The following is a 15,455-nucleotide window of genomic DNA, read 5'->3' as shown; positions in this document are numbered from 1 at the left end:
ACGTCCACTTCCGTGGTGTTAGATCTAACAACAAAGAGGCCAATGTGATCATTTTTTTGGCGTTGGACCTGAAATTTCATGGCCGTAAAACTTATATTTACGGTGTCCGTGACGAGGCGAACACAAAATTTAAGGATGCGAAACACTTAAAATTTACGTTTGCCAAACTGCGGCGAGCTGTTCGCAAAGTTCGTCTTGAACTGCCCTAATGTCTTAGATCAAAGCATTAAAATATTACTCTGCAGCATACCATTGGTAATTGTAAAAGATCCTCAAATTTATGTAGAAATGAATGAGAGCTCTTAGACAGTACTTGATCTTTGCAAGTATAAAGACTTTGAGATCTTTTCAAATTACTTCATTTGTAATTTGGTTTGCAGGTTTTTGTTTGATCCTGATGTTTTCACAAGTCAGAGTGACCAGCTTTGATTGCTCATCAAAATACATTTGTGAGTTTGTATCTGACGTATGAAAAAACTGACTGAATCCAATAATTCTGAATAATGAACATTGAAAACTTATGGTCAATTTTAACTGGGATGGATATTCCAGCAGAGAGAGAACTGTGGGTTGGAACTTGGGTCACAGGCTTCTGAAAGACATGAGGTGTGAAGTGGCCTGCATTGTCAGAACACATTATCACGAGTGAATTAGTCTGAAATTTTTGCTGTGCCAGTGGAGACAAAATTGACTGATCATGTGGTAGCTGGAAACCAACAACTCAGTCCAATTTCTCTTATCTTCTTTGCTCCATCACCAGAGTCTTGGAGGTGAATTCAAGCTAAGACATGGGTATCTGTAGTGCAGAGCATCAGAGGGTGAAATCGTTTACACAGAAATTGAATTGAAAAAAGAATAAGGCAGCACGAAATAAATATCTCGCCTCATGACAGTGAAGTTGCACATGCGGACTCTAGTCTCGGCGAATGAGATGATTCAAATGACTTTCCATCTGCCAAGAGTTAACGCCGACCTATCCCAACGGATCTTCACACTGCGTCAGACAAGGTTAGGAATTCCAAGGCGATAGAAATCATCATAAGCACAGCTGCCTTGAACGTGCTCAGATTTCTTTGACTTTGGAAGATATTTTTCTTATCTGATCAATCCTGATCAATCTGTAGAACATTCGTCTTAACTTATCTTGTGATGTAATTGGAATGGTGTAACCAAACCATCACATATGACAGAGCCCTTGACTTCTTGAAGTATGTGGAACAAAAGAGGTATCACCAGACCGGCGAGTTTGATAAGAAATTAAAATGAACTTATTTTAAACACACTTAAACGCGTCATCTTTCTTTGATCGGTAGTCGGAAGGTAATGTGACTCAATTGGGATCAGTCAGGTTTAACTACTACTTTGCTTCTCTTGTGCTTGGGTGGAGGCTTATATTCCGTTTTTTTCGCTGTGATATGCTCATCACATTGATATATTTTGCAGGTCTTCTTTCTCAAATTGGAATCATTCAAATTCTGCACTTCGATAACCAATTAGCTCATCTTCCATACAACTCTTGGTCTAACTTTCTACTGACACATCCTCATTGCTATTGTTTTTGGACTTCTTTCCGATTTTTTCAACCCCTTTGATCCATAGCAAAGGATGTCAATCGATAATAAAACCGATAACAGCGAGCTTTCACGTTTGTTCCCATCGAAGTTATAACATACGCATCGATGACTGATGACGCCAATTTGATCGTTGAACTTTGATTCAATTCATAGCTTCGGGGGGACGCCCTATGAGAAATGATAGTGGAGCAAGTCTTCCATACGCTTCAGGTGATTCATGCTCTGGTGCAAATTGAGGTCTGGAGTGCACTGAAAACTGACCAGGTTCACCCCCCTCTCTACTGAAGAATCAAGCAGCTCAGACAATCGTTCATTTGCAGATGTATACCCAAGCGGTGTAGCTCCATGTTACTCTCAAGGATTAAGTAAGCTTGAAATCGAAAACAATCGTACATGTACCAGCTTACCGGTACTCATCAAAGTCGGAATCTGAATGATATTGATGATGTTTAATTCCCGGTCTTTTGGTGCTAGTTTGTATTGATGGAGATTGTATTTGTCACGCTTTCAACGCTGAAAGAGAAAAAAACTTGGAAACTCTACGAGCTATGAGAGGCTTGATATCGGGTCTGCCCAAGCCAGTGCTAGACGTCGACTCAGACTCAGACGAGGAGATAGTCTGCAAAGCTCCTGAAGATACCGACATCAACCGAATCTCTGGCTCGCGCTTGTCTGAAGGTAACCGGATAAATAATCTCGAAAGCAATAGGACACATGCAGTCAATGCGACGAATTTTGCTCAAGGAGGTGCGTTGATCTGAATTATCTGATTTTTGACATCGAAAAAGATTCAAATGTGTTCTTTCCTAGTCGAAACTCCTCATGGAACCGTCTTCGGCGGCGGCATTACGTGAGCACTCATCATTGTATCTTGTATAGGATTGCGCTCAAATGGTTTGCAATTCTCTAAGACCCGAACGATTCAGAGCTACTCTTACAGCGCAACTCAACGCACTATCAAGTCGAAGAGACCAAATTGAGACTTCGCGGTCGGAAGGGCCTGTGGCGAAGCCTTGATGCAAGCAAACTTACTTCAGATCACTTTTAGCCTTTTTCCACCTCAAGTCTTTAATCTCTTGTCACAGGCGGATCAAGAGTTGTACAATCATATGTGTATATAATTTTTCAACTTACGCTTCATTGATATCCTTTTTATATTATTTTCTTCTTATCAATGGTTCTTGTTTTCGTGAACCAAAGGACACGTAAAAGGGTGTAGCCCAGTACAACTTGACATACATGATCATAAAACCTCAAATACATAATTTATCATGTTGAGGTTGAGTCTCTATGAAGAGAAACTCTGATGGCTAGATACTTGAAGAGACACTCTGATGGTACAGAGCCACTATGTCCCAACTGTCTTATGGATTACAACGGAAAAATTGTAGCAGTCAAAGTCTGTTATTCACAAAAAGGATCAGGAGGTCATGTCGAGTTGATACATACATCTGTGTCTGGGTGTGTATGTTAAGTCTGGTGTCAGGCTTCAAGTCCACCATGAAGAGGATTGTATTCTTTCAGAACAAAAAATATAGAATTGAATGTCTAGATCTGTCTAGAAGCATCAAATTATCTTTCATACTTTACAGAGTCGTACATTGATCATTCACCTGGTCCTTGACATAAACCTGGATCAGTTTGTCAAATATTTGGTGCAGATAAAAGTCATATCAAAAATGGGTGGAATGTAAAGGTGCTAGCAGGACGGCTTGAGACTTTGAATGAAGGAAAAATATTGCATCATAGTATTGGTAGATGTAAAAGATCTTAAGCTGGTGTTCAAATGCAAACCAATATCAAGATTTTTCCAAGTATCTTTTTAAAAGTATTTCATTCTTGATTTGCTTTGATTTTTTGCTTGATACCTAATGAATCCACAAGTTGGAGTGTCCAGCTTTGAGTTGTTATCATATTGTTTTTCGTGATCAGATTGTACTGGTCATATTTTTGAGTTGACATATGTATATGTTTCAAAAGATGTTCAGATCAAGTAGACATTTCATTGATGTTTTATAACTAAACAATGTTTGTATATCATGTTCAACTTCAAGTAGAGATGAGCGTTATGACAGGGTGAAAAATGGTACATAGTAGGCTTTTGAAAGCTTCTAAAAGACATGAGGTGCAGGTGTGACACTTCAGCATTCAAACAATAGGTCAGAAGACGACATCATGAGAGGATTAGTCTAAACTGATGCTATGAAGACAAAATCCCGTGGTCATGTGGTGGCAGGACACATCCAGTTCAGTTTCTCATATTTGTTGCTCATTTGCCGGAGTCTTGGGGGTGACTTTAAGCTAAGAGATGAAGATCTGTGGTCGAGTTAAAGTAAGGCAGCACAAAGTAAACATCTTTGTTGAGGTTCAATCAACACAAGCATACAAGTCTAGATTATGCTTATAGCAGAATCACCCCAATCTTCTTACATATATATACAACAACCTTCATCAGTCTTCTTTTCCTCATCTATGAAAAGAAGACTGTAAGTGAACTCATTTCTTTATTCTTTTTCTTGATCTTTGTGACCTCTTCTGATTTATGTTATCTTATTCTAGTCCCAGTCATCATCTTTGTTAGACCCAAGATTAGGCTCTGAACCTGTTTGTTTCCCCCAACTTAGGTACTTACTTTCCTTATCTATGAAAAGAAGACTTCCCAGTCATTATCTTTGTTAGACCCAAGATTAGGCTCTGAACCTGTTTGTTTCCCCCAACTTAGGTACTTACTTTCCTTATCTATGAAAAGAAGACTTCCCAGTCATTATCTTTGTTAGACCCAAGATTAGGCTCTGAACCTGTTTGTTTCCCCCAACTTAGACCGTGTTCTAAGACTTTCTCAATCTTGCCTCAAATTCAATCCAATGCTATCAAATAGCATATGGCCTCAACTTCCCGCTGGAAATTGTTATCCAAATTATTGGCAGTGATGTTGGGGCCTTTAAATATTCTGATGCTATTACTATCAACAAATAATTAGGGGACTCAAAGTAAGTATGCACACGTACATACTTTCGTGTGCATACTTTTTTTGGGCGGGGAAAAAGAAAAAAATATACCTTTGGCCTCGGTCTCCCCGCCAAAAAAAAGTATGCAGCGAGTATGTACGTGTGCATACTTACTTTCAGTACCCTAAATGTTGCAAGTTGAGATTGGTCACTGGCAACAACACACACTTTCATTTCAAAGCATCAATTTATAGCTAGAACAGGGTGGACCAGCTTCTTGGCCACAATGAAGCCAATTTTGCCAAAAATCATGTTGACAAAAAATGTGAGAAGCAGATGCACTCTGCTGTCTCCACTACAAGATGCATCTCCAACCCCTTACCAAAACTCCCAGCCCCCAAGGTCACCTGTCTAAGGTTTTCCAATTCAACATTCCTTCATTTCCATCTCTTGAACCCCTTTAAAATTTCTTGTTTTTTACTGACTTCTTCCCAAAAGACATGGTTGGCCAAAGGCTTCAGATCAATGGAATATTTGAATCACTGCACTTTTTTTGAGATATGAATGATCACAATCTTTGGTTGGATGGCTTATAAATTATTTTAGTAGCTCTGTGTTTAATTCTCTCAAGTGGGGACTTGTTCAAAGTAGTCATACTATATGGTGAAGGAAACTGAAAGGGAATCAGTCAAAAGTGGCTTTATAAATGGTCCAGCAGCTCTCATACTGTATTCCACATCAGACAACATCAAGTGAAGATTTTGGGCTCCAGGTCAACTCACTCTTTCCTGGAGTGGATTGATCAGTAAGATAAAACTCCATCAAAACGTATCTTGTTCATATTTAGTGAAGGAAAGCCTTGGTTTTGGTTCGACATTAGATCTCTTTCCCATGGTATAGATACACTATTACATGCATCAACACATGCTGCATGTCGGAACAGTCATGCGTGAAAGTCCCTAGGAAGGGTTCATGACTGTCTAATGGCGCAAATCTTCTGTTGCAAGATCGAGTTGGTCACACAGGATTCTAAAATCTTCAGGAAACGGAGCTCGAACTTTGATAGTGATCTGCTTGGGTTCTTCCTTTCGATAAAGCTAATCAAGATGAATTTACGAAACAGTTAGAACTAAAAAGAACATGAGAAATAAAAAAGCGAAAAACATACTTTGAATTCAATTTGTGAAGAGTGCAACATGATCCTACTATCACTTTCTCTTTTCAAAAAGTCTTCAATACATTTCTGAGATTTATCGCTCAAGTATCTGAAGTCGTACTTAAAGTCACCAACAATTGGTGCTGATAGAAATCTCGAACAAACTAGTCGTAACTGATGTTTTCGTCCGGTGGTTGGTAGCAAAGAGACAATGGCATGGGTTGACTATGACAATAGCCTTCAGCTATTGTAGAGCTCGAAATGATTAGGGTAAAAATCAGCTCAACTGTGGCGGTAACCAGCTTCCAATCAGTCTCTGCGCGTTTGCAATCAGGTCCCGTACGATTCGCTATAAAAAGGGAGATGGACATCAGACTTTCGACTGAATTAATTCATTCTTCATAATTCCATGTTGATTGGCTTACCTTCTGCGATTACCATCTTATCACTCCGATTACGCATCCTACAAAGCACTTTCCCTTGAGTAGTTGCCTCCTGGATTGGACCTCTCTTCGTGGGAAGGAATTGGACGAGCGCGAGGTATCGCTTTTTAATAGTAGACTGTTTGAATTGAGTACCAATCGTTCGAGCTACTGATGATGATCGAGCAAGTATCAAAGGACCTGAGGTTGACTTGTCAAGACGCTGAACTAGGTAGAGCTTTCCATAGATGTTTGTGAAATCTAATGCAAACCAACATCATCAACTGTTAGAACCTAAGCACTTTGGAAAATAACGAAATGGTAAATGATTGACGCACGATCGTGGATCAAATTCCATCGAATGAAAGCCTCTGATCCTTCTTCAGCTTGCAAGGCGCAACCAGCCGGCTTGTTGATCACCAAGACTTTCTCATCGTCGTATAGAATTTCAGGTGGACGAAAACTAGCTCGTAGTCGGTTTTCTAATTCTTCTTTCGCTTTCAAATGATGAACTAATTTCTCCTCTGCGATCTTCGCCCGTTTGATTTGCTGAGAACAAAATAACACAAATGTCATTCATTAAGACAACGTAGAAATTACGAGACAGTGCCTTGAATACGTACTGACCGAGGAAGCCTCGAGCTTGCTGTTGGACTGGGTGGTTTGGATGCAGTGTCCTGTAGGTCAACAGGAGGTATAGATTTTGCGGGCACAACAGCTCGGGCTGCAGTTTTGACCGAGAACCAACGGCACGTCGATCGAAAGGGAGGAAATACGATGGACGCCATATGACCAAAGTGAAGGAGGAGTTGAATGAAATGTTGCAGCTGCTGATCAAATTTAAGTAACTTTAAGCCAAACCACAAATCCAGATTGTGGTCAAACTTTCAAGCTATCGATACCTTTCTCAGGAGACATCGCAACTCAACCTCAATAAGATGGAAACTCCAATGCGAAGAAAGAAATTTATGATTTTGGTGCAAGTCACTTCACAACAGTGTTCGCACATTCCATGCAATGCCAAGTTCTTTGGTAAAAGCCCTAAACATGAACCTCCCAAATGCCATTTTTGAACCCTCCATATTCGCATACCTCATCGCGACGCTCACGCAGCCGAAATACAGCAAAATACTCACCCACAAGCCGGCCCGCGTCTCAAATGGTATATATTCCGCGCATTCCTGCCACATTGCTTTTCTCCTCAAGACCAAAGTGAGCCACATCTCCCTATACCGTACTTCCGTCTTCCATCTATCGTCTTACTCATTACCTACCTCTACCATTTCCTTTCTTGATCTCAGCTCTTCAGGATCTATTTACAGTAGATACCCGTTTGTTTGTCTCACTAGCTCAATCGAGCCACAGTGTTAACAAGTGTTGATGATATGAAGACTACGTGCCTCACCTAAGCGAGAACATCTTGTTTCTGACCTTGGTCTTTAACAAGCTCGATGACCTTGGGCTCTCTTTTCACCACCGTTTCTTTTGGGAAATCGGTTGTCCTGTGTTGCTACTTAGACTCACTCGTTGGGTACATGTTAGTCTGCACTGTGAAAGTGGCCAGAAGTGCGAGTCGTTCTGAACTTGTTATCCTCTTGATACTCATTTTAGTTATGTTTGTCTAACTCCTCCCAGTGGCTGTCAATGAAAATCTAACATTTAAAACACTACTCAAGCATCCTGCTCTGTTGCCCTCTGTCGCCCCCTTGGTTGAGTGCTCTAAAGCATCAGCAATACCAACTGTCATACAGCCGAGTCTTGCTCTTCGGCCACTTCGCTTGAGCCGTGTTTTATTTGCCCATGATCATATCCCAGGCTGCATCTTGAACTGGACTTTCTTGATGACTAATGGCCAAGGGCAAGAAGACTTTCATGTTTGTGAATGTTTCCATGCCAAGGACATGCAAAGATAAAGAGGGAAAACATTGCAAGCTGGAAAAATACCTATGAGTTATTCATGTCAAAAGATGCCAGCTTGAACAGATGAGGTTCAAACCCTTGAGGCTCATAGGTAGCTTCTCATACATAGAAAAAGAATCAAAGGCTAAGAGTTCAAGGTGTCCCACACAAAAAAAAGTAGTAACATAGCAAGATATCATATGGACAAAAGAGAATAACAGATAGAGAGATAAGCAAATAACCATAACAAAAGACAAACACACTAAGCAACAATGAGAGATCACTGATTGGTAACATAAATTTATCCATCTAGTCCAACACCATTTCCCCCTGAAGGTGACAGAAATTGGACAGACTGAGTTAAATCCAGAGATGAGATCTGGACAAATCAGAACTGAAATGTGTATAAAATTGACTTCTGCCCACCAACCCACCAGCAATTAGCAGGTTGCAAAATGGTTTGGTTCACAAGAACTAACCCCAGAGGCATGACTTTGCCAATGTCCCAAACATACTACATTGAAATTTGGGTAAGGGTAGTCACTCCAAATGAGGAGGGTTTCAAAGGTAGACTGATCAAAGAGTCTACCAAACTCAGTCATGAGGGTGCTGATCAGCGCAATTATTTAGGACTAGGTCAAGTAAAGAAAGATATGTTGTACACTCCATTGATTTTATGTCTTTAATCTTTGTGACTGTAAATTGTCATGCAATGTGATTCTTTGTGATGGACAAACAAAGACATGTGGTAGCCTCAGGACTGGAGCAAATTTCAATTGCATTTGATGTTTTGAGGCCATGTTTCAAGAGGTATTGTAGAATTCCAGTAAAATTTCCAGCAATGGAGAGCTTGTGTATTGCAATCATCTTCAACTGTTAACAATACCAAATGATGATTTGAGCTTATAGATGTTTATCACCAGTTTTGAAATGTGGCAGTCAAACCTGATTATATGTGTAATAGCACAGATAAGACTCTCAACCACAACCTTTTCCACAAGAAAAGCATCTGACCTAAGATAAGAAATAACAAGATTAGGAAGCATGCAATAAAATTAAAGATTAAACAAGCACCTTATATGTGCCACTGAATTGAGAGATCAGTTTAGTTATCTAGCTTCAATAACTGATCTTTTGGAACTAAAAGAGAGAAAGAACTAGTATTGATAAAGTGCAAAACAAATAACAAGGTAAAATAACAAGGTAACATCATATTCTTAGTAAAAAGTGAAAATTTACATACTTCTCTTTCCAAAGATGGGGAAAGAGAAGTACATCTGACTGCTTGAAAGATATGAGTATACTTTTTAATTGTTGATTTTCTCATTGTGGTGATTGATAAAATTTCCCTTTTTTCATCTAATATTTCTGAATCTTTTCTTCTCTTGGTATAATTTCCTAATGTAATTCTTGTCTAACCTTATACTAAAATTACCGCTCACTTCTCATTGATTGGAAGTTTCAACAAATCAATCACCAATTTGAGGTCAAAGAAGATGAAATACTACACATAGTCAGTGAGACTGAGCCTGCTTGGATCTCATCCTTCACAGCCAAGGGCCAGTCTTGGCTTAGCTTGAGTGTAAGTAGCAGGTGGCTTTAAAGCAGTTTTTGCATTAATTCCTTTCTCAGTGTTTGATACCTCTCTATATCTTTTGGGGACATCTCTAAATCATCCCTGATATTGACAAGACCAAAGCCAAACAGAACAGATATGCTCAATGAGTGCATTATACTGTAAGACTAAAATGACATCAAGACCTAACTTGTCTCCTGAGCCACTAACTTAACATCCTCTGCATAGATGGTGTTACAATTGGTATGGTTCACAAACCCTTTCAGGTCCAATGCAAGCATCTCTGACCTGGAGCTAGCCAGAAATTTGACAATTGAATACATGCAGATGAAAGAGCATATATGTACCACACTGCACATAGACAAAGTCAGTTAGTGAGGCTAAATTGCCTTTGTGACTGATTGTTGTAGATCAATCATTTCTTCTTGGACAATCTGGGCAACAGTGTATCTGATGCAAAGAGCATTCCAGCTTGATGAGCACAAATGGAAAAGCATAAACAAACAAGAATTTAGCAAAGTGTATTGTCTGCTTGAGAGCCTAAATAGATTTGTTGCCAATGAGAAAATACAACAATGATTTATCCTTCATGTAATCAAACAGCAGAAACAGCCAACCACTTGAGAAATCGCAAGAGGGTCAATTTCTGGGTTGGCACTACCTACTTTCTGGAAATATTCTTCCACAGATGCTTTCTTAGACTTGGACATTTTGGAACCCAGTGGTTGTGTGGGCAGTGATTTCAAAGCTTCATGCCAATATGGCCACTCAAAACCATGAAAAAGTTTGGTGCATTGGAATCTGATGAATCCAAGTATCAGTTGGAAGATATACAAACACATTTTACATTGTGTATACAGGTGGTCTTGGTTAGTGGCCCCAACACTGTATATGATGATGCTGTAGCCAGATGGCACTAATACCATAATAAAAGGATGTAGAACCTTGCAGCCAAGTAACCTCACAATGCAGAATCAACTTTCAAAATATGACATTTGGATTTGTAGAGTAGAATTCAGTAACCACATACATCTTCATTTTGGAGAAGCCATAGCAACTGTCTCAATATCCAAGAAACATGTCTCCTCAAAGAGAAGAACTGAAAGCCCATCACAGAAGGGAAAGTGGGACAAAGACTGCAAAGCCAGTGGTCCTGTGAGAAGTATAGTATTTCACCAAGTAAATGATGCAACACATTGAGGCAAGACCAGCTCAAGGGAAAATTCCATCAAGGTGAGCAATCATACAGCTTTCATATCTCTATGAAAATGTGAGTATCATCATGTTAGGTTAATCAAAAAATGTCTTCAATGTATACAAGCACATGAAAGTATGGATTCACTGTGATCAAAAGTGTTAACTTTTACATCATGACCCATTTTTAACCATATCAAGTACATATTTGTTTGACCTCAGAGAAACCATTCTTTGATCTTTTGTTTTCTCATTGATCACATTCAGCTTACCACTGTAGATATGTAAGTTTGGCATCTTTATCTATCATTCTGGTTGTCACACAGTTAGAATCCTTGGCTTCAATGCAAAACCACAGGCTGCCCAGATGTTTCTATTCAAAATATCAAAGCACTTCTTAACAGTCAATATTATCCAAGCTAATCTGTTCATAACTCTTCTGTGTGAAATCAATCTGGAGGAAACAAACAATTGCTTTACAAGAGGCAAAAAGGGGCCTCATTGGGAATTGAACCCAAGACCTCTCCCACATGAGGCACACGACCCAAAGGGAGAATCATACTACTAGACCATAAGGCCACACTGCAGGTCAAACATGGATGTCACCCGCCGCCACAGCAATGTGACATGCACCACAGGTTGGCCCCAATCTGATGCCAACCAAATTTCACAAATGGGGGTGGCAAACACCATTGGTCCGGTGGAGTGAGCCAGCTGGTCAACCTCTGCCATCTACAATGCAGTGACCCAATCCACATATCATTTGGAAACTGGTCTGGAACTGGAAAGAAAATGAAGAACAAAAATCACACACAAAGAAAAGTACATACAAAAACTCAACAAATAGAAAACCTCAACCAATGTCATTATCTTCAGTCAAGAAAAACTGCTTATAGAGAACAAAGATCAAAAAATGAAAAGATCAATGTTTTGGAGGATATTGTTCATCAACTAATTTCATCTTTTCTTCTGACCATCAACATACTAGATTTTTTGAGATCTTCCAACAATTAATCCCCATGATATAGGTCATTCAATTGCACCATCATCACACTCTCCAAGCCATAGTTCTTTCCTCATCTTGTGTGTTCTGTTTCAGAAGCCATAAGCTATGTCAGCCATGAGGAGTATTCTACAATACTCCCATTGTCAGAACAGCAGATCCAGTGTAAAAGTATCCACTAGTCAATGGCAACCAAGCTCAAAGGATCCAAGACCCTATTTCCAAGGAGTGTTAGTGATCTAACACAGGGAGCATCTGATACTGGTTTCAGTGTACCAGATGAGAAACCTGATGACAGCATCCAGGAAAACCCTGACAGTCTAGCTCAGAACAAATGACTCACTCAAATATATAAACAAGGATTCCATTCATCCAAAAAGAAGAGAATCATCTTTTTACGAACCAACAAACTTATCTTTGAGAAATTAAACTCTATGACTTATACTAAAACCAGTGATTACTTATAATTTAGATTATCTCAACTCTTTGATATTATCTTTCTTATCTGACTTTTAAAATTTAGTATTGTTATCGTTTATTTCTTTCTCAAGCAGTACATTATTGGAATAAGACTCAGTGTTCTTAATATCAAAATAACCTTTTATTGTCTAAGATGTTTCCCAGATCATTATTGATGAAGAGATCACTTTATCAATAATGTAGAAACTAGATATTTGGATCAACTTTCTTCGTCCAAGATGTTTCGAAGATCATCATTGATAAAGATGTCTCTTTAACAATGCGTAGAAACTAGACTATTACAATTGACTCGTAAACCTGAGACAGGAGTACCCTTGCACCTACCTCAGAAGACCCTGATTGGAACAGACCTTTCAGCGAGTACCAGGCAGCGGTAGCCATTCCGCACCTAAGACAACATGGAGTCGCCAGCTCCTGTTATAAAGGCTTGAATTTACCTCAGTAAACTCACTGTAACAAAGCCAACAAGAAGCATCAAGCATGCAAGTATTCAGCTATGATTCTCTTAAAAGCCACCTGTTTTAAGTCTCAGGCTGACAAGCTACACCTCAACTTGAGGCTCAGTGATGAGAGCCACTTAAAAACATGTAAATGATTTACCAAATACATGAAAAACCTATCCCAAGCATCAAGCAGAAGTCATTGTGTAATTAGACAAGCCTCATGTGCCAACCACAATTTGATGCTTGGCCTGTGAATATATAAACCCCCCTTCTTGCCTTGAAGCATCCCCCCTCTTTTAGTACAACTACAACACAGAACCACATGTTGCTTGACTCATATTGAGAGGAGCTTTGAGCATGTGATTAGTTGTGTAGCTTGTTAAAGACTATTCTTGACCATCATTGTTTGTATTGCTTGACACCCAAGTTACTGATTTCTTTAAGCCCATGGCCATCATTGTCTGTAGAAACAAACCTTAAATCTGCAAAGCTTCATCTGTAACACAGAGTCTAGGGTAGCCTCAGGATCTTTGGTTTACAAAAGTGTAAAGCCTGCCGCTCAAATTCTCACAAGGTTTGAGCATAATAGCTTCTTATTACCCTTAAAATTCCATTTCCATTCCCAAATCCTCTTCTTAGAGGTCAATTAGCTGCTATCTTCACTTGGGTGTACTGCACATGAAGACCACACACACCATTTCAACACTTACTCTCAGTAAAGTATGCCATACAGATGTGTACTCTTCTCCCAAAAGCTAGGGAGGACCAGATGTTTTTCTCACCAGTTTGAAAACCTGGGGGACCAAGAGTCATGACATTGGTTCATTTTCTAATCCAGGCACAGTGTTGGCTCTTTGGAGTTTTGTTTTGAACAGCTCTTGTCCTAGATTAACAGCAAGCCCACTGTACCAGGCAAATGTTTCACTGAATGTTCTACCCCTGCAACTTGCAAGGGACAATGGAATAGTCTGCATGTCATTTTGGCTTTGTTGTGGCCTCAATAAAGTTTCCATCATCATATTGGCATTGCAAAAACCCCAAAAAGGACTTGTGAGTATTGTGCCACCCTTGCAATACAATTAAATGGTGCTGATCTTTCATGTCAAAAATCTTGATGATCACATGTATAAGAGCACCAGAGCCCCCTTGGGGCAAGTTGGAATCCACAGACACTTTAGAAACATACAGCCTCAGGGCAGATAATATGGGTGCATTTTTTTCGGAACCCAAAACATCAATTGTCTGTACCACCATTGCCCTCAAGTAGTGAGGAATTTAATTGAGAACAGTCATCAAATTCAACTGACAGATATAGTGACTGCCAGGTTAAGTGTGTGCAAGATAAGTCTTGAATCATCCAAAAGAAAACCAAAAACCAAATGACCTTAGTGTGAAGATATGACACCAATTATTATGACCTTCTTTGGAGGCTGTGTTGTGGGACACAGAGCAATAGGATGCTGAGCTACTTGATAAGATCATTGTAGCATGAGGGAAAAGTGAAATATAGTAAAAGCTCTGATCTAGAGTACCTGTGAGTGTCTCCTCTGTCATGTATCCTAACATCTCTGGGATCATAACAAAAACATTTTGGATCTCTGAATGAGAAAGGAACTCAAGGTGAAGCTGAAATTGAATATAGAAACCAAAGCTTTCAAACAATACATTGTGATTAGCTCAAACCCTGGCCTACTTAAAATTCAGGTTCAGAACTCTGCTAATCCCTATTTCAAATCAAATTTTTTTGTTTTGAGTTTACTTAAACCATCATTTTTCATGTGGGATCAGGCAAAAAAACCTGTTGACTATGTTATATGTCAATGGAATAAGTCAAGAGGATGAATTTTGTGATTTCTACACCTTCCTAAATTCTGGATTCCAACCTTTCAGAAGGTAGATTTTACCAGTTTGAAACTAAAACTGGTTAGATTCAATATCCACAGGGAAACCAGGAAACTCTTGGAAAAGATGGCTTCCCATATTTGTTTGATCACCCTCATATTATAATTGTTTCTGATCAGTTTTTTATTACCAACACATGATGAATGAACTTACAAGGTTTGTGATGAGCAAATCAAGCAAAGAGGTCTTGGATCTCAATTCTCCAAGGTTTTGTAAGTTGAACTAATTGATACATTAACCATGTACAGCCCTTTGCAGAATTGATGACTTTGGAAAAAGAGAAAACACTTGAGTTTTCAAAAAAACCTGCGAGTTTTTTTCAGTTTTTTTCAAAAACTCATTGAGTTTTTCAAAAACTGAGTGAGCTCTTTCTCTTTTAGACTTACTGAGCCAGGTTTGCAAAAAAAACTCACTGACTTTTTGAAAAACTCAGCAGCTTTTTGACAAAACTCAAGGTTCTTTATTTGAAAACTCAAGGTTTTTTTTTCTTCAAAGTCATCAATTATGCAAAGGGCTGTACTTCAAGATATGACCTGTTGCAGAAAAAACTGAAGAACTGAAGAATTATGGTCAAGTCTTAAGCACTAACTTCTGTCTTCTCAAAATAATGATTACTTGAGAACTCAAGGACCAAAGAAAGAAAAGCCTGTTCCTCACAGCTTCTCATCATATACCCAAAGTAAGTGGACATGATAAACTTGTACATACAAGAAATGTTGAAAAAAGCAAGAGTAATTATCAAGTAAGATCCTAATTATCAAGTTGATCCAACAATTCTCACCCATCTTCATGTAAAAACCACAAGTATCTTATATTGATGCTCTCTTTGTTACCAAACACAATCAAGAGCTCAAAGCC

At 39.1% G+C, this 15,455-nt stretch overlaps 2 protein-coding genes across 2 annotated transcripts; one reads left to right on the top strand and one right to left on the bottom strand.

Annotated features, from left to right (window-relative positions):
• Positions 1–1,605: 1,605 nt before the first annotated feature.
• MELLADRAFT_103519 (uncharacterized protein) lies at positions 1,606–2,591 on the top strand (the record flags this gene model as incomplete). The annotated part of the gene is made up of 6 exons (XM_007406554.1): positions 1,606–1,645; positions 1,728–1,784; positions 1,862–1,939; positions 2,049–2,321; positions 2,363–2,424; positions 2,454–2,591. 6 exons carry the CDS (start codon positions 1,606–1,608, stop codon positions 2,589–2,591), a joined length of 648 nt encoding a protein of 215 aa, XP_007406616.1.
• Positions 2,592–5,502: 2,911 nt separating this feature from the next.
• Positions 5,503–6,888, bottom strand: MELLADRAFT_94488 (uncharacterized protein; the record flags this gene model as incomplete). Its single annotated transcript, XM_007406361.1, has 6 exons — positions 5,503–5,619; positions 5,691–5,903; positions 5,966–6,027; positions 6,104–6,361; positions 6,439–6,649; positions 6,724–6,888. The coding sequence occupies 6 exons, from the start codon at positions 6,886–6,888 to the stop codon at positions 5,503–5,505; spliced, it is 1,026 nt and encodes a 341-aa protein (XP_007406423.1).
• Positions 6,889–15,455: the final 8,567 nt, after the last annotated feature.

This window comes from Melampsora larici-populina, assembly GCF_000204055.1.
Source record: "Melampsora larici-populina 98AG31 unplaced genomic scaffold MELLAscaffold_6, whole genome shotgun sequence".
In the NCBI taxonomy this organism is placed as follows: domain Eukaryota; kingdom Fungi; phylum Basidiomycota; class Pucciniomycetes; order Pucciniales; family Melampsoraceae; genus Melampsora; species Melampsora laricis-populina.
Note: the sequence above shows the minus strand (reverse complement) of the source record. Positions and strands in the feature narration are given on the sequence as shown.